The sequence below is a fragment of the Macaca thibetana genome, chromosome 18 (genome assembly GCF_024542745.1).
Source record: "Macaca thibetana thibetana isolate TM-01 chromosome 18, ASM2454274v1, whole genome shotgun sequence".
NCBI lineage: Eukaryota > Metazoa > Chordata > Mammalia > Primates > Cercopithecidae > Macaca > Macaca thibetana.
This window is the reverse complement of record NC_065595.1, coordinates 30,660,265-30,682,968: the sequence shown is the minus strand read 5'-3', so window position 1 is coordinate 30,682,968 and position 22,704 is coordinate 30,660,265. Positions and strand designations below refer to the sequence as shown.

Genomic DNA, 22,704 nt, shown 5'->3' with positions numbered 1-22,704 from the left:
ACTCTTAACAGCTTTAGAATTTTTATATATATATATATACACACACATACACACACACACACAGACATGTATATATATAGACATGTATGTGTGTATGTATATATGTGTGTATATATGTGTGTGTATATATATATGAATGGGCAACTATAGCACCCCCTGTGAAGTTATGCCTTGTGGTAAGCTTGGTATCCCCTAGAAGTAGAGGGGTGGGTAAAAGAGGATGGAAGGGGAACCTAGCTGAGGCTTCAGGCCATTTGCATTCAGAAGGGACAGCCTTCTCTCTAGGTCTAGAGCCCAGTAAGTCTACTTAGAGAGGGGCCAAGGAAATACCCAAGCCAACAGAGAGGAGAGCCACCTTGTCTGCAAAGTGGACGATGATGAAGGCTGTGTTGGACATGCGGGGCTTCTGGAAGTGCTGGCTGCTGGAGTGCCGGTCATAGAGCTTCTGAGCCCAGTTCTGGTCAGTTCCTTTGGGGACCTGCAGAACCACAAGACAGGGCAGAGTGCTTTGTGAGGAGGAAGAAGGAAGCCCTGGGTTGCAGCAGAGGGATGGGATCAGTAGGCCAGCCCCATGAAGGTTGATTCAGCCCTTGAACTGGGACCTTAACTGGACGGTGCAAAGAACAATTCAACCACACATGTTCAGGATCCTGCCACGGTGTGCCCTCATCCCCTGTGGGTTGGCTCCCGTGGGACCTGTGGGAGCAGCTGAGCCTGCTGGTTGGCAGACACTGCAAGAGCTAGGGAGGATAAGGGTGAAATCTAAGGTCACAGGAGCGGAGTCACAGCCTGCAGGACCACCTGAAGTTACTTCCCTGCAACCGGGGCTGTGACATCAGCATCACAAACACATCCACCTGCAGTGCCAAGCTTACCCACTCACCCAGGTGAACTCCTGCCACAGGAAAACCTACCTTCCCTCCCTAAATTCACCTAAATACCATAGTCCAGGTCTGGCTCAACTCTTTCCTTTCCTGACCACTGCTGATCTTGCTTCTCTCTTCTTTGGGATTCCTCGCAGTCAAGCTCTCACACGTGCCCTAGCATATTGTGCACCCCTGAGTTTTGAGTTTCGTCACTACAAACTGTAAGTTTGTTGGGTTCAAGGACTGTTTGTGCCTTACGTTGCTTATGTGTCCCTGAAAGAACTTAGAACTGGGCTCTGGCCATGCAGTGGGAACTAAGTACCTAGTGAGTGATCTACATGGTGCTAATCTCTGCATCTCCCACTGTCTAAAGTCAGACTTAGAGGTTCCACTGCATTAAGAATTCTGAAAGGCGGCCCCTTTCAATATCTTTATGGATGGCTTTAAATGTAAAAAGCATCTTGCTTCATTGAAAATATAACAGAGTCACTGTAACTACCACTCAAATTGTCAAGGATGACAGCAACTCTTCCAACAGGAAGGTGCTCCCTCTTGTCATCCCTGGTCATCGCTGCACACACCTACTGACCAGAAACAGTCCAGTCCTCAGTGACGGGTCACTAATTGACCTGCCCTTCTTTGGTTGAGATCGCATATTTGGATCAGGAAGGGTTGAAGGTGACCCTTGCACTAGCCGTTTACAAAGAGATTTTTATGGCAAACTAATAAAATCCGCGCCATAAAGAAAATGCTTACATACTTGGGAACCAATTTCTTAAATCCTTTGTAAGCAAACTGATTTTGCTCAAGATTCATTTTGGCATAACTAATATTGAATACTCAGTGCTAAGCACCAAAGGAAGTTGAAGAAAAGAAAACTATCTTGAAGGAGGCTATTAATTGTACTGGGCAGACAATAAAATATATTTAATTCAGCACTTTCTATATATACTGTTTTATATTTGTCTCCAAGCATTCTGTGTTTAGAACCACCGGGTGTGAAGGAAGGAGGGGTCTTCCCAGCACGGATGTCAGGACTGGGTGGGCCAGAGGATGGGCACAAGAGGGACCTAGAAGGACTGGCAAAACTGAGGCAGACAGAACCATGGTGGGAAGCCCCACACAGGCAAACACGTAAAATTGGCTAGGAACAAAATCATCTTGCCTTGGAGATGAAATTGGACTTCTGTGAGAAGACTCCATAATCCTACATATTCAGTAATTCAGATTGGTGTGAATTGATAAGCAGAGGAAATGAACAACCAAGGTCAAGTGTATCCATATTTTCTGACAAGGATCAGTCTCTCCTGTTGCTGCCCACTGCATCTCCAACTAAAAATAAGGGCCAGCAGGAATTAACCATGATCAAGAGTCTCAGATGATACAGGTAGTGCCCACAGTGCTTACTGTTTGCCAGGCCATTTTCTACACATTTTAGATGTATCAATTCATTTAACCCTCGAACAATCATGTCCGCTAGGTGCTATGTTTGTAAGCATTTTAGAGATAAGGAAATGGAGACAGAGAGGTTAAGTAACTTGCCAAGGTCACATAATGGGGAAGTACTAGGTTGGTGCAAAAGTAATTGTGGCTTTTGCCATTAAATAGCAGAGCTGGGGTTCCAAGCAGAACAAGTTAACTCTTCTTGCCTGACAACAGAGTTTTAAAGGGCGCCACAAAAGTAGAACAAGGTAGAAGGTGCTTATCTCCAAAAATCTTTCCACAGAAGTAGATTTTAAACAGCCACAGGAGAAAGAAAAAAAATCTTATACTTTGGTAGCTTCTGGGTCATGGATATCAGTAGCTCCATAATATTCAGCTGAACGGAATCGTTTATAAAGGAAATCCACATACAGCTTATATGAACTTCTTTCTGCTCTTCTCAAAGCAATGCAGAGAGAGCACTGAGCCAGGAGCCGGGACTACAGCTCGGTCCTCATCTAGATAGGTTCTGTTCCTCAGAGGCCTAAATCCCTCTGACCTTATGGTACTGACCACTGATCACATCAAAAAGTAAAGGTCCCATCTGTATTAAATGCCCTGAATAGGCAAATCCATACAGAAAGAAAGTAGATTAGTGGTTGCCCGGGGCTGCAGGGGGGCAATGGGGAGTAGCTGCTAAAGAGCTTTTTTAGGGGGTGATGAAAATGTTCTAAAATTGACCGTGGTTGGTAATGGATGCACAACTTTGTGAACATACTAAAAACCACCAAATTGTATACTTTAAGTGGGTGAATTGTATGATATGTCAATTATATCTCATTAAAGCTGTTAAAAATACATTAGACCTGATTCCACTCCTTGCTAGTAAAACAAAATAGAAAAAAAAAAAAAAAAAAAAAAAAAAAAAAAAGGCAGGCATGGCAGTGGGGGAGTACAAGTTCTGAGCTCCCTAAGCCCCTCTCAGTGTTCCCTGTGGAACTCTAGACAGAACTGTACTCTCTATCACAGATGTTGCCATTGCTGGCCTGGGACAGCTTCTGAGGCCAAAGCCTGCCCCCAACAGAGCTGCTGATAGGAGCTGACTTTTAAGGACCCCAAGGACAACCAGGTGCAATGGCTCACACCTGTAATCCCAGCACTTTGGGAGGCCCAGGTGGGAGGATGGCTTGAGCCCAACAAGTTTAAGACCAGCCTGGGCAACAACACAGAGAGACCTCATCTGTACAAAAAACTTAAAAATTAGCCAGGCATGGTGGCACTTGCCTGTAGCCCCAGCTACTGGGGAGACTAAGGCAGGAGGATCACTTGAGCCCAGTAGGTCAGGGCTACAGTGATAACTGTGATGACACCACTGTACTCCAGCCTGGGTGACAGAACAAGACACTGTCTCAAAACAAACCAAAACCAAAACAAACAAACAAACAAAAAAACCAGACCCCAAGGCCAGTTATTCTATGTCTGCTTCTTTTCTCATCCCTGTCTTCCTGGGCCACTGGCACCAACCTTCCTGGTCACTCACTGTCTCCTTCCATTCCATACTTCAAGCCTTGTACCCCTGCTGACCTCTCAAATCATTGTACCATAAGTACCTCTGGATCCCCAGGCTCTTTAAGGAGTACCCTCTGGCCCCTTCCCTCTTTGCCACCACAGAAACCCAGCTGGGCCCACCAGGACTCTGCAGTCCTCACTGCTCTCTGGAATGGAGGCAGCTCCTTCCTCCTCACCTGCCAGCCACCCCTAGTGCCACTTCCAGGCCTTTATTTTTCACCTTTACAAAATAGCCCTCTGCACGCTCAGCAAAACATTAAGTCTAGATGAATCCAACTACCCATTCTCTCCTTACCCATACCTGGGTGGCTGGATAAGACCACACATCAACTCATCTTCCTTTAACCAAGCCCTGCCATGATACTTTTACACAAGTACTGCAGCCAAAAAATAAAATTTTACTCGGAGAATCACTTCTATGGATTAAGACACTGTTCCTAGATCTAAGCAGGAAGTTGATCTCAACAACTCCTAAAACTCAATTTATGGTCTTTAACCTCAGCAAAACAATCTGCGCACTCTGCAATTTCTCTTTCTGTTTACTGGTTAGCCATTCCCACCTTCCTCCATTCTCTTCAAGTTTCTGACCCTGCTGCCTCTCAGCAGATGCCTCAGCTCCTTCATGGGGAAATAGAGGCTGTCAAGCAGGAAATCTCAAATTCCTGCTCTAACATGCAGAAACTCATATTCGCCCACAGCCATCCCACCTTTCTGTCCTTCTCATGGAAGAAAGGCCTCTCTCCCGGCTGGCCTTCCATCCACCCACCCCTGCCTCCTGGGGGACCACAGTCCACCCATGCCCATGCCCCTCTCTCGCCGCCGCTTCCTCTTCACAGCCAAGCCTCTGAGAGTTCAAACTCGCCGTCTCCACTGCCTCACCTCCCGCTCTCCTCATATTACCGAAATTAGACTTCTGTCCCAACAACTCCGTTGGAAGGAAGTGCTCCACTCAAGGGACTCACGGAGACCCTCTCCCTGCTAAGCTCCTGGAAGCCCTGTTCCCTCCCGCCTGGCCTACCACATGGCCTCATGGTGCTGCCTCCTCCAGGCTGTCCCCACCTCAGCTTGCACACAGTCTGGGCTGATCATTCACATCTGATCCCTTCTCCTATTCTTCTCCCCTGTGGGTTGATGCCCAGAGCCTTCAGGATGAAGCCCAAATACCTGCTCAGGGTGGACATAGCTTCTCATTCTCCCATGGTCCCTACTTGCCAATCTTACCTGTCCCCACCAGGAGTTCCAGACAAATCAGATCACTTCAAGTTCTCCAAGTGTAGTGTGACATGCCCTTCACCTGGAATGCCCCCTCCTCATCTGACTTTGCTTGGGAATGCTCTCCCCACGGCGCTCTTCCTTCTGTCATTTCCTCCATAGTGTTTCTGGTTCTTTGTCATCGAAGATGACACTTCAGTGCTTGCCTGACCCTCTCAAGAAGTGCTGACGTCTGAAGGGCAGGGGCTCAGTGCACTATTCCGTGAACATGTGGTTTCTCGTGTGAATGAATACATAAACATAGCAAGGCCACTTCACCTCCCTCCATCACAGGAGTCACACCTCTACACGAAAGTGCTAGACAAGGAAACCTTTGGGGCCACTTCTTAAGAAACAACAATCCCGTGATCTGAATACAGAGTAAACCCTCCTGATAGCAGCCTGGGCCGGGTGAGAAAACGGGGGGTAGGGGGCACTGGCATCCCCATGAGTGAGCTGATTTCACTCCACAGTCCTGTGTGATTTCCTTTCTTCCAGGAAACAATCCTCATCACAGGGCACAGGGCAGAGCCTGCTGCCCCACCCAGGCCTGCCATTGATTGCTCCAACACCTCCAACCTGAGACAGCACCTAGGCTTCTCTCACTAGAATTGCTTCCAGGGTTCAAGGTTGCCTGTTCCTCTGAGAGAAAGTGGACTGATGAATGGGAAGAGGATAGCAGGAAGTACCAACCCAAATAGGGCTTAGAAGGCAGCAGAGGATAGTGCGCACCTACTTCCCACCTGCCACCGGGCATCTTTGGAGTCCTGTTAAGAGCAGCCTGGAAATTTACATTTCTGACAATCAAACACCTTCTTGGAGGAGTGGACTTGAATAAAGGAGGAATAATTGCAGTCTGTGGCTTGTTTGAGGCCTGTCTGCAAAGGGGCTTTTCCACCTTAGGTGGTTTAATAAATACTCTGGTCCAGCCTACACTCTCCTCTGCAGCTGTGGCACCAGTCACAGGCCCTGGGGAGTGCTCCCTGCATGCTCCCCCTTTAAACCCATAGCCACCCCATCTCCACACCTCTCATTTAAAACCCAGCTCGCTACCCTGCCACTGCACATCTTCCCCAAGAAAACTGATTTTCCCATGGGCTGCTTCTGCCCCCATGAGTCCAATCCTTCATTTGACTTTGTGTCTTGTCGACATGGGGTCACAGAACCCAACTGTTCACAGTGCAATGTCATTATTCGCTCTCACCCTGCAAAGTGTCTGAGAGAAAGGGAGGAAAGGACGTGTCTGAGGCTGCTTCCACAGCCCAATAGGATCCTTCCCCAAGGGGCACCAAGTTTCCCAGCCACTGCAACTCCAGGGGGATTCCCTAACCTGCTCAGGCTCGCAGCCATGGGTGCTTCCAGGCCCCACTATGTTTTAAAGTCAGGTTCATTGCAGAATAATTTCCATGCAGTAAAACGCACCCTTTCACTGAAGCATACAGTTCAATGAGTTTTGACAAATGTAATAACAACTGTTGGCTTAAAATCCACCTGTTACTGATGCTCTATCAGACTATGCTAAATCATCCTGAACTCCCAGAGCAATTAAACCTGTTACAAAAAGTCTCCACATTGTGGACTTTTGTCTTATTCCTTAATGTGGTGTTCATCTCATCTCCTTGGCCACCAGTGTGTTTACACATGCCACATCCACAGTACCACCCAGTGTCTTGACACGTCTAGCCCCCACCACCCTGATTTACAGGAAACCCAGGCTTTCCACAGACCTGTGTAGGACAAACTGCCTACTCCATGTGCCCTGAGAACTGTGTATGACCTTCACCTTCACCACCTGGGGGGAGAATGAAAAGCCAGGGTCCTCCTTGAGCACTGGCCCCAGGGAGCCTCACCAGCTTAGCATCCCAGAGGCCTGGGTTGGACACAGGACATGGTGCTGACTTTAGCTTCGGGGGTGTGGAGCTGGAGGAGACAGTTACTGATGGGAATCTCAAAAGAGACTGGGGAAAAGGAGCATGACCTTGGCTAAGTTTGGGAAGGGCGGTGGTGGTAGTGGATGCTGAAACCAAGAAAATAAAAGTGAGTCATGAACAGCAGGATGGCCTAGACTGTGACTTCAGCCATTCAGCCCATGCTACTCAATCTAGGGACAATTGTTTTACATTTACTGCTACCTGCCCGGTTGAGCAAGCCTGGACAAACACTTTGCTACACTGAGAGATTATCTCTGCTCGGATACTGACTCTGAGGATGAAGCCCATATCTCTAGTGAAATGCTAAAAACCTTCAGGAGGTTTAAAAAAAACCACGAAAGCTGTAGAACTGGTATATTTTTCTCTGTCTTCTGTCCTATTGTTTTCCTTTCATTTTCAAAGGCAACGAAACTAGGAGAGCCCTTCTGGAAGGAAACACCTCCTACCAAACCATCAAGCCACACCTAACCCTTTACAGGCAAGATGTGGGAGAGCAGAAAGTAAAAGCAAGTGGGTTCTTTCCCTTGCAACTGCAAGAATCATGTGGCTTTTACACCTGTTGATTAGAGTTTCCATCCCTGGAGGAAGTGGTATATATTTACCCCTGCTAGCAATCAACCACTCAACTGGGAGAGATTTTGGAGATTAGATGCAACCCCTATCATTGAGCAGGAAAGCAGAGGCCAAAGAAGTCAAGTAACTTATAAAACCCAGATCCTCTAAACCTTACCCTCCCAGTGCTGACAGGCAGTCTCCAGGCTGACAAGTCAGCACTCACCCTGTCCCACCAGGTACAGCCCATCAGAAACCAGATGGGGAAATCTATGAATTTCACCTGCCACCATGCCATGCAGCTCTATCACAAGTCATCTGATGCGGCAATAGTGATCCCAGACTTGAGTCTTCACTTTCTAGGGATGCCCATTAGATGTTCCAGTTCTTCTCTTGGCACCTAGGCTACCTGGGACATCAAGTCCAAACCACCATCATATCATGCCAACCCATGCCACCCAGGCTCCCCTAAGAGAGGCACATGTTTACCAGTGTAGCAACACCTGCCAGTCACGTTAGATGTGCTGCCTTCTAGCACGCAGAAGAGTACACGCTTCTAGTATGCAGCCTGCCAACGCTTCTTCCAGCACACTGAAGGCCAGCTGATCACAGATGAAATTCCACCTTTGAGATCTAATGTGATTCCCTCGTACCACATCCCTACCGTAGAATTGAACTAATTTGCATCATCAGTTTTACCTTACATTCTTCATCCAATAGGTCCAAGATACCCAGCTTGGCTTCGATGAGGTCGATACAAGGTTGGTTATCATAAAAATCAATCAGGGTCCAAGGGATCTGTTCCTTCATGTATTCTTCTTGCTCCAGTTTGAACACATGCTATGGCAAGTAAAAAGGTCGCACGAGTGAACTGCAGGCAGACACACCTTAACATTCACCTCCCCCAGGGGCTCAGCGAGTTCTGGGTTCTCGAGGACAGCAGAGAACTGCCAGATAAGGTTTGGACGCTAAGTCATAGTCGTGACTGCAGAAAAGCAAAGCACAGTGAGGTGACTCCTCATTCCTGGGTGGACACTTCCTGGGGGCACTTTAACAATCACCTGAGTTGCTGTATTCCCAATCAATCAAAGGAAGCCCCACGTCTGGCTTGCTGTTGCTTAAATACCCTAAGAAACCCAGGCTCAGAGGAATGGGAGTCATAGCCAAGGAGAGGATCATTTCCCCTCTCAGCACAGTTGCCTCCTTCAGTTCTCCCTCCTGAGCAGTGGACAGCCCCTTCCGAAAGCTGGAGGCACCACCAGGAAACCAGAACATAGCCAGGGCCCACCCACCTCGGAGGAAGAGAGGTGGCCTGGCTGTCCCTCCCAGGGGAGTCTCCCCAGTCCTGGTGCCCCCAGGTCTGGAAACCAAGCCTACCGAGTTGAACTGCTGCTGGAGCTTTTCATTTGCATAGTTGATACAGAACTGCTCAAAGCTGTTTACCTCAAATGTCTCAAACCTACAGAATGGAAAGAGAAGAGAAGAGACATCTCCTTTCACCAAAGGAATCACTGGGACTTCAACGAAGCTGTTCTCACCCAGGTCTCCCCCGACGCCACCACAGAATCCCCATTGTCTCATCTTGTGTTCAGAGAGAGCACTGTTGCAGATGTTAGCACTACACAAAGCCTAATTAAAGAACAAACGTATTTTCAAAACTAGGAAAAGTAATGACAGCAGGAAAATTTTGGAAAAGAAAGTTTAAAAAAGAAAAAAGAAAGTCAGCAATGATTTCATCATTCATATTGACCACCAGTTATATCTTGGTGGGTTTCCTTTTAGGAATTTTGCATTTTTGAAAACAGTCAGAACTATGTAATGTTTTACTCTTTTTTTTTTTTTTGAGACAGGATCTCACTCTGTCACCCAGGCCAGAGTGCAGAGGCACAATCTTGGCTAACTGCAACCTCTGCCTCCCAGGCTGAAGGGATCCTCCCATCTCAGCCTCCCGAGTAGCTGGGACTACAGGCACATGCCAACATGCCAAGCTAATTTTCTATTTTTTTGTAGAGACAAGGTTTCACCATGTTGTCCAAGCTGGTCTCGAACTCCTGGGCTCAAGTGATCCACGCACTTCAGCCTCCCACAGTGCTGGGACTACAGCCATGAGCCATCACACCTAGGCTTACCTTCTATTATCATCATTTAACATTCCATTGAAAACACTTCCCAACACCACTGTTCTGAAGGCATCAGTTTTAACATCTGCCTCATCAACCACCATATAAGATCAGGGCCGTAGTTTAGACATGGGAATTGCAATGGTGCTCAGGTGGGGGGACGGGTGGTGCTGGAATTCAGTCAGCCCCCTCGCAAGCCCCAGAGGAGTGTGTTCCATCCAGAGGGGACACCTTTTCTCAATTCACACAGGTGCCCATGAGCTGGCAGTGGCCCCCATAGGGATGCATCACCATTTAGCCACACCTCCATTGAGGACATTTTGGTTCTTTTCTCAGTTGTTAGCTGCTATCAGTTTTGTGACAAATTCTTTGAATTCATAATTCTTTCCTTAGGATGCTATCCTAGAGAAATTACCATGTCAAACAGTACCACTTTTCTTAAAAGGTAGAAGCAAATTAACCCCTGGAAAGGTGGAACTAATGTATGTTATGACCCCACATCCACTTCACAATGTATGAAAATGTCTTGTTCTTCCAATACTGGCCAACAATATTTTGTTTTAATCTTTATTGAGTTAGCCTTTACACACGGTAAAATATACCAATTTTAAGTATATATTTTCATGCATTTTCCTTAAAATTTTTTTCTCAACATCTATTGATGGGGTGATACATTTTTGATAGAGAATTTTTAGATCGAGATGTTCTGTGAATATGCAAACACAGATGGAGGACATTTTCATCACCTGGAAAATGTCCCCATTCTCCACTCGGGTCAGCCTCCAGTGTTCTCCCCATCTCGCCCTGCCCCTCTTCACTGGGAGTCAGGGAATAGTAGTATATCACAGCTCTTTGGTCAACTGTGTAACATTAGCTTTTTAAAGTCTTTGGTTCCTTGGAACATAAAAAGTCTGAATTTGAATTTTTTTATCATTGCTACAGCTCAATATTTTTCTTTCTGACTGTACTAGTCACTGTACATCGTGAACTGTCTGATGCTTGGTCAATTTTGTTGGATTTTAACTTTAAAAATGGACTTACTTGAGCACTTTGTATTTTAGAATATCAACACGATCATTCATTGCTTAACTCCATTGTTCGCAATACGGCCCAATCTTTGGGCAGGGAAAGGTGGAACCAGTAGAGGGGAGGATGGGGTCATGATGCACAGCATAGTGGGCGGAGGCAGGGGTCCTCCCTGCAGGCCATGCCGGCTACACGAAGGGGTCTGGAATTTACCAGGTGGCAGCAGAGAGATTCTGAAGGATGTCAAATTAAGAACTGACAACCTGATGTGCATCTTAGAGATGGGCAGGAGAACAACTGTGAGCCCAGGGAGGGTGTGCAAGCCTGGAGGCAGGAAAGTGAGCGAGGTAGTTCTTACTGCAGTAAGAAGCCAGAAGGATCCAGTCAGGGCCTGACGCATGCTGCTGGTGGCCAATGAATAGAAAGGTTCTGGACATGAAGGAAGATGGGGATGAGAGGGCCTCAAATGATCAACTGGATGTGCAGATAAGACCCAGGCAACAGGACGGATGCGGTCACACTCACCATGCTGGCAACATTATACACACGTTGGCAGCTTTAGCTACAAATGCATGCGGCTCACCTTAGGTGCTCCACAGCAGCATCAGGCTGAGGGGTGAGAAGGGCAGAAGCCTATGCAGAAGAGATAGACATTTGCCACTTCTTCTCATTCACACACACTCCTCATTCACACACACACACAAACACACTTCTCATTCACACACACACACCTCTTCTCATTCTACACTGCCCAATGCACCAAGTGGGCGGCAGTGGCCCTGCTAATGAGAGCCCGCAGAACACTAAGCCCAAGTGCTCCACGAGTTCTCAGCAATGTCCCCAGCAGCAAAGAGTTAGGGTCTATTATTAACCCCATCCTGTGGCTGAAGAAACTGATGGGCAGGGAGACTGAGTAAGCTGTGCCATCCAAGGCCAGAGAGTCGGTAGGCAGAGAGGCAGTGTGTGAACCCAGACAGTCTGATTTCTGAGACCACAGTCTTAATTCAGAGAGGAGGAAAAGTTTCATGAAAAAGGAAAAACAGGCCGGGCGCGGTGGCTCAGCCTGTAATCCCAGCACTTTGGGAGGCCGAGACGGGCGGATCACTAGGTCAGGAGATCGAGACCATCCTGGCGAACACGGTGAAACCCCGTCTCTACTAAAAAATACAAAAAACTAGCCGGGCGAGGCGGCGGGCGCCTGTAGTCCCAGCTACTCGGGAGGCTGAGGCAGGAGAATGGCGTAAACCCGGGGGGCGGAGCTTGCAGTGAGCTGAGATCCGGCCACTGCACTCCAGCCCGGGCGACAGAGCCAGACTCCGTCTAAAAAAAAAAAAAAAAAAAAAAAAAAAGAAAAAGGAAAAACAGATGAGGTGGAAGGGCTGTGAATATGGAGGATGATGTCCTAGAAGGAGGTATTTGAGCTCATGGTGAATGGGAAAGGGCCAGTAGTAATACCAACGAGGTAACAGCAATGGACACAGGCTCCATTCAGCCCACTCATGTCTCTACCCTTTCTATTCTTCAGTACAGACAACTAAATTTTCTCAGTGTCACACAAAGTGTCATGCAAGCTCCCTCAGTATGAGCGTACTCCCTCAGTCCCATCCCAGAGAGAAATGTTGCAGCTGGCCCTGGTGGGGGCTGAGGGTGGTGGTGGTGGGGAGACAGCACCTGTGCAGAGGGACCACCACAGATAGAGGCATCAGACACCCAAAGGGGCTGGGCCGGTGCCCGGAATGTATCAGACTTCTCCTTCCCTGGTGCTCACCTCCCCCATCAAGGTATAAAACATGGAGGAGTAGGAAATCATTTAGAGATTAAAGGAGTCAACTGCTTGGAGACAAACCACATTAAAGCATGGTCTTTGGCCATGCCCACGTGCGAGAAATAATTCTAGGTTGAAAAAACAAGATCAAAGATGTCAAGTGTATGCTGGGATGAAGGAGGCCACCCCTATGCACTCCAGACCAAGCAGGAGGAGCACTGTATCTGCCAGTCACTGCCTTGAATTGGGGCCCTTCCAGCCCAGATGACAGTCTTAAAGACTGAACTATGTCCCTTAGAACCTTACTGCCTTCCCTGATCCTCCACCCTGAGAGAGGCTGCTGATGACAGCAAAGCCCCAGAGGAAATTCAATTAATAAAACCTAGGTGGGAGATAAAAGAGCCACCCCAGCAATTGGCCAGATAATAGCAATTGGGTGTGCTGGCAGAGCTGTGCTAAGCTCCACAGAGGATTTAAATATCTCCCACTCGTCATTTTCTAATGGTTTACATTGGTAGCACTCCACAAAGAACATTCTCATTAATTTGAGATGGCCTGAAATTAGCTTGTAATTTTCCTATTTCTAAGGTATTATCTGGTAACAATTCCTCTGCCATCTAGCATAATTACTGTAATGCCGGAGGCCCAGAAATGAATGAGGGGCTCGGGCCGCTCGGGGAAACATCTAAAACGACAGACCTCAGAAAGCCACGGTCAGGAAGATCAGGTAACTTTTCCTTTACAATGGAATTATATTTGTAGTAATTCCTCCCATCAACAGAGATTACTTTTTAAAATAAACACAATGAATCAATTTATAGTTCACAACATTAAAGTGTCACAAAGAAATTTATATACTCGAGAGAATTGAATTTCTCTTGTAAAATCAATGTTGAGAATATTTAAACCACAATCCTTGGGCCGGAGTAAGGTCAAAACGTAGAATAAGACTCGATGCTGAAACATGGCATCTGGTCTCTCAATGGCACAATGATCACGCCATTTCAATTTCTATTTTCAAAGTCGAAAAGTATAGAATGTCGTCCTCATTCTACCTTAACTTCAGAGCGTAATAAGGGCCACACATGCCTCTATAAATAAGGTAGTGTCTACTGGAAAGTGAAACTGCAATAAAAAGTCAATTAGTCACTAAGTTAATGATCAACCTCCTTGAACCTCTCACTCCATGACCTGGAGAGAGAACAGAGAGGCAATGAGATGCTTTGAAGATTGGGAAACTCGATGTTCCCCTGGCACAGGTCAAAGGAACTGAAATCTCCTAGCTCAGCCTGGTCTTTCCAGCTTACAAAGCTCACTCTCCAGCATTCTGCCTTTGGTAGACTGAAAAGATACGGGCTACAGGTTAGATACAGAGGACAGCTTCTAGGGAATAATTATTAGAAGTCACACAGAAAATATAATGTGGGGAAATTCTCCCTGGAGAAGCCTTTAAAAGCAGGGCCATCATGCATCGGGGTCAGAGAAATGATCCAGACCTCCTTTCAAGGTCCCTTTCCATCTTGAAGCCTATTAAATCTCACAAGGCCACCCTGGGCCTGTCAGAGAGGCCAACCCTTCTGATCTCTTTACTGAACAACCTCGGGATGCTGGTTGCGTCTTGGAATGGCGGGGCCTGCATTCTGCTCAGGTGCTTCTCTGTGCCTAGATGCCCCCACTCAGGACTAGTTTTTTAGAGAGAACACAATCCCAGGCACTGTTCACACCCCAAGGCAAAGGGCAGTTATTCCTCTCGAGTACCTAAATCCACTCAATTTGCCAAATGCTCCAATTCCCAGCTCATCTTCAGGCCTGAAACTCTAATGCAGGACAGGAAAACACCTACTATATGGCGATCCTCTCCCAACCTAACAACCAACTGTCCCAAACTGTGAAGGCTGCAAAGATGAGCAAGTCACACTCCCTGCCCAGAAGAGCTACTGGGCTGATGATAGGAAACTAGTACATGAGAGCCTCCCCAAGGAATAGAAATTGTATGTGTGGTCAGTTTTTAAAAGACAATGAAGCCATAGTGTTCCCAAACCAGACTGAAGGTCGGGCTTATTCTTGTGGCCCAGTAACAAGATGCAGATGAGCTGGGGAGGAACAGAGTGTTTATTTTCTGCAACCAGTTACAAGGATAAGGCCTGGAAATTATTGCCAGCCCAACTCAAAATTACAAAGTTTTCCAGAGCGTATATACCATCTAAGCTATATATCTACATGTAAGTGTACATTCATCCAAAGACATAAAGGTAGTGGTGGTGGTGGCGAGATAGCACCTGTGCAGAGGGACCACCACAGATAGAGGCATCAGACACCCAAAGGGGCTGGGCCGGTGCCCGGAATGTATCAGACTTCTCCTTCCCTGGTGCTCACCTCCCCCATCAAGGTATAAAACATGGAGGAGTGGGAAATCATTTAGAGATTAAAGGAGCCAACTGCTTGGAGACAAACCACATTAAAGCATGGTCTTTGGCCATGCCCACATGCGAGAAATAATTCTAGGTTGAAAAAACAAGATCAAAGATGTCAAGTGTATGCTGGGATGAAGGAGGCCACTCCTATGCACTCCAGACCAAGCAGGAGGAGCACTGTGTCTGCCAGTCACTGCCTTGAATTGGGGCCCTTCCAGCCCAGATGGAAGATTAGATTCTTCTAATCTATAACTAAGACCTGAGTCTCTAAGACTTTCCTCTGGAGCCTCAGTAAATTTACTTAATCTAAATGGGTCTAGGTGCTGGGGTGATTACCCTTATCTTGTCTCCTGCTAAATCAGAGGTTTGAGGAGTTCCTTCAGACCCCTCAATAAACTTGTTTCTAGAGACCTGCGGAGTTTCTTCAGATCCCACAATAAAACTTGTTTAATCTTAAACAGGTCCTGTTAAGAATTCCTTCCTTATTTTGTCATGCTTTAAGGCCCAGGAAGGGCCTAGGCAAGACTCTTAGTGGGCTCTTGTTACATTCCAGTCTTTGTATGTGGGCACTGGCTTTTTCAGCTTTTAATATTTAACTTACCCACTCAGTCAGTGCTGAAACAGTTGCTATAGAGGCCTACGCTAGTGAGACCTGGCCTGCCACAATAGTGTGGGAGTACTGGCATGGACAGAGAGAAAATGGAACTTCATCTGAGCCTTGGAAGCACAGAGCAGTGTCAGGCTACAGGCACACTCCAAAGGGCTACCTCAGAACAATTCGGGAAGGTTGAGCCTGGCTTTAGAGCCCTCTTGAGCTATGAGGCTTTCTTAAGAGGCTGGGAGACTCCAGGGTGAAGCTAACAGCTTCCGATGATCTGCAAGGTTTGAGAACACTGTGGCCAGCCATGCATGTCCTCCCTGAAGAGGGCTGTCCAGGGCTGGGCCACTGTCACAGGCTGAAGGGTTAATGCAATCACTGATTTCTCCCCCTCCATTTTCTGTGAAACCTTTTGATACTGGCTAGAGAGGAGATGGGTAGCCTCCAAATAACTATTGTAGCTTTGAGGTTGAGGTTATTTATAAGTTTATTTTGGAGAGCGAGACCAAGAAAACTAAAGCAAAAGAATATTTTTTTTTTTCCCCACCAAAGAAAGGTGAACAGTGGGTCTAAGAAGTTTACTTAAAATATATCATTGTTGTCAACCTACAGAATGGGAGGAAATATTTGCAAATCATATTTCTGATAAAAGATTAATATCCAGAATACGTAACAACTTGTAAATGAATATGTAATACTCATTCTGCCCACTCCCACACTGTGGAGTGTGCTTTCATTTTCAATAAATCCCTTCGTTCCTTCCTTGCTTTGTGCGTTTTGTCCAATTCTTTGTTCAAGACGCCAAGCACCTGGACACCCTCCACCATTAACAACACAGTGCTGGGATTATAGTCATAAGCTACCGCACCCAGCCTTAAAAGCATTTGTAAATATACCATTAAAGAGCACTGATTAGAGTTGGATGCTAATTTATTATTAGGAAGTACCACAAGAAAGTAACAGAGGACTGAGGAGGATATAAAATCCCAGGAAATCCTATGTCCTGCTTCCTGGGGACAAAACTTCCCCACCTTCTACCCCCATTCTCTCCCCAGCTGTTCCTTAGCAGAACACATGAATCTGCTACAGCCTGTGTTGCTCCCAGGCCAACTGTCCTCAGCAAGAATGGGCTGGCCATAGCCAACGCCCTCTGCTACCTTGGCATCTTGAAGGCTGGAATCAAAGACAAGCAAATGTGTATTTTTCCCAAATTGAAGCCATTTATTTCTTGTTGCCTCAAGGAGAGGATAGGAATAAAGGATTAGAGACTCAAGGGGAAGAGAGGTATAAATGATTAGACACTGCAATTAATCAGGCCTAGAGAGGCAAATGCAGGTTAATGCAACCTGGAAAGGGAATCCCAGCCAAAAGCTGCCAGGATATCCCCTATTAATTTCTATGCCCTGCCTGGTCAAAAATGCCCTGAAGGCAACTTCACAGACCCTTGGTTAAGGTGAAGAGCTCAGCTTGGGGTGGCTACATTGCTCTGGGTACTGCTTGCTTTGCACTTTTTTTGGAGCTGGGTGGGACAGAGGAGACAGATGTAGGGAAGCTTCCACCAGACACTGGGTGTCTGGAACCATTCAGAAAAGCCTCAGGGAAGGGCCTCTGAGCAGAGGACTCACCATAGTCATGGTGGAAGCAGCTGTGGCCCATGCTAATTTGTTTAGGAGCCCACAGCCTTTTCTCCTCTACAAGTTAACTACGAGTCAGAACACAGCAATGGGGAGAAATGTGTGTGTACGATGCTGGCGTGTGTACTGCTGGCTTAGAAAGAAATGAGTGTGTATTCACTCTGGCTGCTAATTCTGTAGTAACATTTAACACATTTATGGGAAAAAGTGGAATGGCTCATGTTTGGTACAGAATTACTTCAGTTCACGAATGAGCTTCACTGGCAGGCCAGTAATGCCCTAGAAAGGCACTGCAGCTCATCCAGGGACAGTTATCCCAGTGGAAGAAATCAGTGGCCACTGGTGGGGTCAAGGGAAAGAAGGGCAGTTCCACTCTCATTTCCTAGCTTTGCACATTTCCAACCTGAGAGGAAGGCAACGCCTTGTTCCTTTCCACTTTATGGATGTGGCTGGCTGTATTCAGAAACTCATCCCAGTATTCTTTCTGTTCTCTCTGGACTCCACTTTTGCCACTCTTGCTCAAAAGAGACAAGGAGAAGTGAGAAAATCAAAGACATCAGGTCAGCCCCAGGGCATCCTCCATGGGTACTCAGGAATCCCCACACTCCTGCTAAGAAGGAGTGAGACAATGGACAGATGGTCTTTTCCTCCAAGGTTTGATGGTCAGGGATATGAATACAAAACTCAAAAAATAAACAATGCTTGGGTTTTCTGATGCCACAGAGGATGAAAAGGTCCTTAGAATCACTTCTCATAGTCACGAATGGAATAAAGCCTAACGACTGGAATGAGTTTGAACTGGGAAGGAGGTGAGTAGAAAGGGCGAGAAGTGGGGCTGAATGTGATGCCCACTTCCAGGCAACCAAGAAATGACCACATTAAAAAACAAAAAGGCAGGTTTGTTGGGTTTCTGGAAGGTATGTGAAGTCCAAGGGAAATAAGGCAGATAAGACACTGTAAGTGCAAAGGGGCAGATGACAGTAAACAGCTCACACACGCTATCCCAATTCTCCACCCAGGGCTCTGTGTTGTTTTCTCCCAGATTAAGAAATGATGTCACTGATCTGATAGATTAGAAAGTACCTCCAGACTCAAGCCACCTGCTCTTCTGTTAAATTGTTGATTTTAATCTTCTAAGAGTTCTCTAAGAGTTCATTACATACCCTCTTACCCGAAAGAGAGCCTGGGCCAGTCCACATTTGTACAATTTCTTGGTGAATCAGACCATTGAGTAGCGTGCACTTCCACATTTAGGGCATGTATGTTAAGTGCTTTCTTGGCAACCAATGGCCCAGGCACACAGCTAGCTTGTTCACTCTGAATTCCCTTGTATCTAACTTGTTATCCTTAACTCTGAGAGAGTGTGAACTCAGCACTGCACTGAGCTACAGAGGAGTAACCCTGCATGGGGACTTATTTCTCTCAAGAAGAAGTCACTTTTAAAATATGACAACTTTATAACCAAAAAAAGCGAACTGGCTTCTGAGAAAGAATAAAGATTAAGAAAAAAACAACATAGCATGCCTGGAAGACAGCACAAAGGGTAGGAAAATTCCCAAGAATGGCCTTATGCTGATGGCCCTGTGTCAGGACCCTGCCCTCATGGAAGAGCTGTCAGACAGTCTCAAAGGAGCCTGGAGGCCACTCTGAGGTGGAGACACAGGTGAGGAGTTGGCACGAGGAATAGGAGACCAAGTCCTCCAGGTTGCCACCCCATCCATGGAAAACTATTGTTTTCAAACCAGACAAGCCATCCTTGGGATCTATTTCTCCCCTATGGGCAGTCACAGGATGTTAGAGAAAACAAACAATTACAAAAATTAAGTGGCAAATATAAACACAAAATCCCAGCTTGCACAAGCCGGGCTGACATCTGCGGACTCAGCAGCCCCAGGAGCCCAGCTCACGGAGGCCTTCTAAGAACAGCAAAAAACCCAATGGAAGATTGCAGGGCAGGGAGGAAGCAGACTACTTAAATTCAAGGCATTATTAAGATGATATATAAATACAACAGAACTGAAGCATGATATTTTATGTAGTAGTAGTACTGAAATCATAAAATTTTTACATGCTATTGATGAGTCTGCATGTTAATCTTCCTAAATCAAAACCTCAGTAAAATTAGATCCTTCTACAAGTGGATTAAGGGAATTGGGTCAGACGCTGCAGCTTGGGTTTCCCCAGCTCTTACTTGGAAGGTAACACCGAAAGGTATTTTGGGATATCCAATTACCTGAAAATACTCAAAGTAGAGAGAACAACACAGAATTAATGATTGACGATGAGGCTGGAAATTCCCAGAGAACACACTGTTCTATGCTCTCCAAAGAGCAACTACAAGGGCTTAGCACAAGGCAGGCACTCGATGGACCAGAGGAGAAGGGGCCTGCCCGGGGTCACGCAGCTGAAGGCCTGGGGAGGATGCCTCTTCTCACCTCCCGCTCTCGGTGATTCTCCACTGTGTGCTCCTTATCAGCAAGGAGGTTTGCCTTCACACTCTGCTCCTTCCTCACACCTTGGTTGCACTCCTGTTTCCAAAGGTGCCTCCCTCACTTTCCATATTCTACCCCTGTTTAAATGATCCAGTTCAAATCTTAGCTCCCACATAAAGCTTTCCCGACTGTGCAAGTGTGTCCTCTCTAGCCTTGAAACTTGTACAGCACGAAGCATCGAAACCCTCAAATAGACCCTTCCACAATTTCTTCTGATGCCTCTTATGTTACTTAACTCATGCATGAGACAACTCTTTAGCATGTTCCTGAGGCCTTTGTGATGGTAGAAATCACAAAGATTGCCTTCTTTCTTCATAGCATGCAACATAGTTCAATGTGAAACCCAGGGACAAGCAACAGCATCAGAAATGTAATTAGGAGAGCCTGTCTCTGCATGGGGAAGTGGCTGCTTCTACAGGGGACTGGCCTTTACTCCAACCTCATCACAAGATGAGCACTGGCTGAGTTCCAGCCTGCTAAGCAGTTGTTCGCACCAGAGTGTCACTGTTCTTATGACGCTTCACTTCTATGGATGTGAATTTCTATTTTAAGACTCCATGACTTCTATAATTTAAAGATCCAGGAGAATTTAGTCTATTGTTAGCTTAAAGAGGACAGGACATTGGTCAGAAAAGAAGTGCAAGGTAGGTTGCAACCCAGTTCGTGTTAACTTCAAACAAGGACCTAGAAAGAACCTCAGGGAGACTGTGGCTCAAACCTCATTTGAAGGTATAGAAATGAAAGACCAGAGAGGGCCTGTGATCTGTGGAGATTCACTCAGCTGGTTGGTGACAGTCTCCCGATGGCCAGGCAAGTACCCTTTCACCACACCACGGTGGCTCTCCCTGCCAAAAATAAAGTTATAAATAACAGTCCTTTCAATCAGGCTGGAATTCTGAAAGGAAGAGAAACCTCAGGAATGACCACACAAAACACAAATCTGCACAGCACTGGACAAAATTATGGTATTAATAGCCACCTTGACTGTTACAGTCAATGAGGTCAAATGGTAGATTGAAATAAAATATGACTGAGATACAGAACTTGAATCTAAGTTCCATTTCTCACAGTAACTTGCAAAATCACGTTGGGCAGGTCATTTCCCTCTCCAGGCCTCACTTTCTCAGGTGTAAAAACGGATGCTTACAGAGTTTCTCATTGGGGAACTCCTGGTGTTTTGACAGGTCCATTCTTGCTTGGGGACCGTTCCCTTACATTATAGACCACTAAGCCTCCCTGGCCTCAGGCCCCATCATTGTGTCAACTCACAATGGCCCCACACATTTTAAACTGCCCTAAGTTGAGAACCACCAGGAAGCTCTCCAAGGCCCCCGTTGGCTGTAAAGTGCCAGCAGAAAGCCACTCCCCGCTGGCTGTAAAGTGAGATAGTGATAGAGTGAGACAGGCAGCAGGCCTACCCGTAGATGTCCAGGACCCCGATGAAGGAGTGCTGCTTGAGGGAAGTGTGCAGGGCCTTGTTGATGTGCTCCACAATCCAGCTGAACAGCTGGGCATAGATGTGCTTGGCCAGGGCGTTGCGCGCATTGATCACCTGCTGCAGGGACATGGTCTTGACATAGGTCTCTGAGGTGGTGACCAGCTTGCGATGACACAACCAGTGCTCCATCTGACTGTGCTCCACCCCTAGCAGTCGGCAGAAGTTGCTTAGGTGTTCATCCTGGGGCTGTGGGGGATGGGGGAGACAGGTTCAGGAGGAGTGTGGGGGACAAGCTGCCCCCCACCAACGTCTTCCACCCTCCTGCCCAGAGGGAAAACAAGCCAAACCCAAGGCCTCCCAACAATCCAGAATCCCAGTACGTCCCCTGTTGCCAGCCCCGCAGTCACACACACACACAGACACACACACACACACACAGACACAGACACACACACACACACACACAGCTAAGTGGAGATGACAGAGCCCATTAGAGAGCAATGCTCAAACTGATCATTCCACCTGCTAATGACCAAATTACAGGACTTTAAAAACCAAAACATTCTTCATCTTTCTTGTCCCCTCCCTCCATGCCAGGCTGCTGCTGAGTAACTGGTAAGAGGTGAGTCCCTCAGTGAAGGGAGCAGAATGAGAATCGAGAGCTTATGACCACGCAATCCATTTGGAGTAACAAACATATTTACACCAAATACAGTTTGCATCTGCTGAGGTCTGCATGCAGTGCTTGACCCACAGCCCAGAAAGCAATTCTCTTCCTCCCTCTTAGAGTTCCTCACTTACAGGCATTGCCTTTGAGCCACCCCATCTAACCAACTGCATGCTCAGAAACAAACCCCAGGCTCCTAAGATGGAGGGGCCTTCAAAGGCACTTGCCATGTCCCTCCCTGAGAAGTCAGTTCCCCGCTCTGTAAAGTAACAGGATGGGCCAGATCAATGATGCTCTTCTGGGTGGGTAGCTTAAGTGAGAATCATCTTGAGGAGTTTTTGAACTTGTATGTGATACCAGTGAGTGGTTCAGATGTGCTGAGTAGGAGACAGGCTGAAACGCAATGGACGATGTCACTCCCAGCACTGACCCTGTACTGTCCTATGCTTTCAAGCAGGCTTGCTTTCTTCTTAGCCTCAGTGATGCTAAAATCACAGAAACTGAACTTTTTTCCCCCCAAACACCAAGTGTTTTAAGAAAGTAGACTACCATCACAGTGAACAGGCAACCTACAGAATGGGAGAAAATTTTTGCAATCTACTCATCTGACAAAGGGCTAATATCCAGAACCTACAAAGAACTCAAACAAATTTACAAGAAAAAAACAAACAACCCCATCAAAAAGCGGGCAAAGGATATGAACAGACATTTCTCAAAAGAAGACATTCATACAGCCAACAGACACATGAAAAAATGCTCATCATCACTGGCCATCAGAGAAATGGAAATCAAAACCACAATGAGATACCATCTCACACCAGTTAGAATGGCAATCATTAAAAAGTCAGGAAACAACAGGTGCTGGAGAGGATGTGGAGAAATAGGAACACTTTTACACTGTTGGTGGGATTGTAAACTAGTTCAACCATTATGGAAAACAGTATGGCGATTCCTCAAGG

General features: G+C 46.6%; 1 protein-coding gene across 3 annotated transcripts in view; it reads right to left on the bottom strand.

Annotated features, from left to right (window-relative positions):
* MYO5B (myosin VB) overlaps positions 1-22,704 on the bottom strand; it is a 393,467-nt gene that overhangs the window by 137,635 nt on the left and 233,128 nt on the right. For all 3 annotated transcript variants that reach the window (XM_050767677.1, XM_050767678.1, XM_050767680.1), the window contains exons 10-13: positions 21,059-21,324; positions 8,969-9,050; positions 8,291-8,431; positions 356-478 (exon numbers count right to left, since the gene is read on the bottom strand). In XM_050767677.1, coding sequence (XP_050623634.1) covers positions 356-478; positions 8,291-8,431; positions 8,969-9,050; positions 21,059-21,324 — 612 coding nt within the window. The remainder of the gene's footprint in view (positions 1-355; positions 479-8,290; positions 8,432-8,968; positions 9,051-21,058; positions 21,325-22,704) is intronic.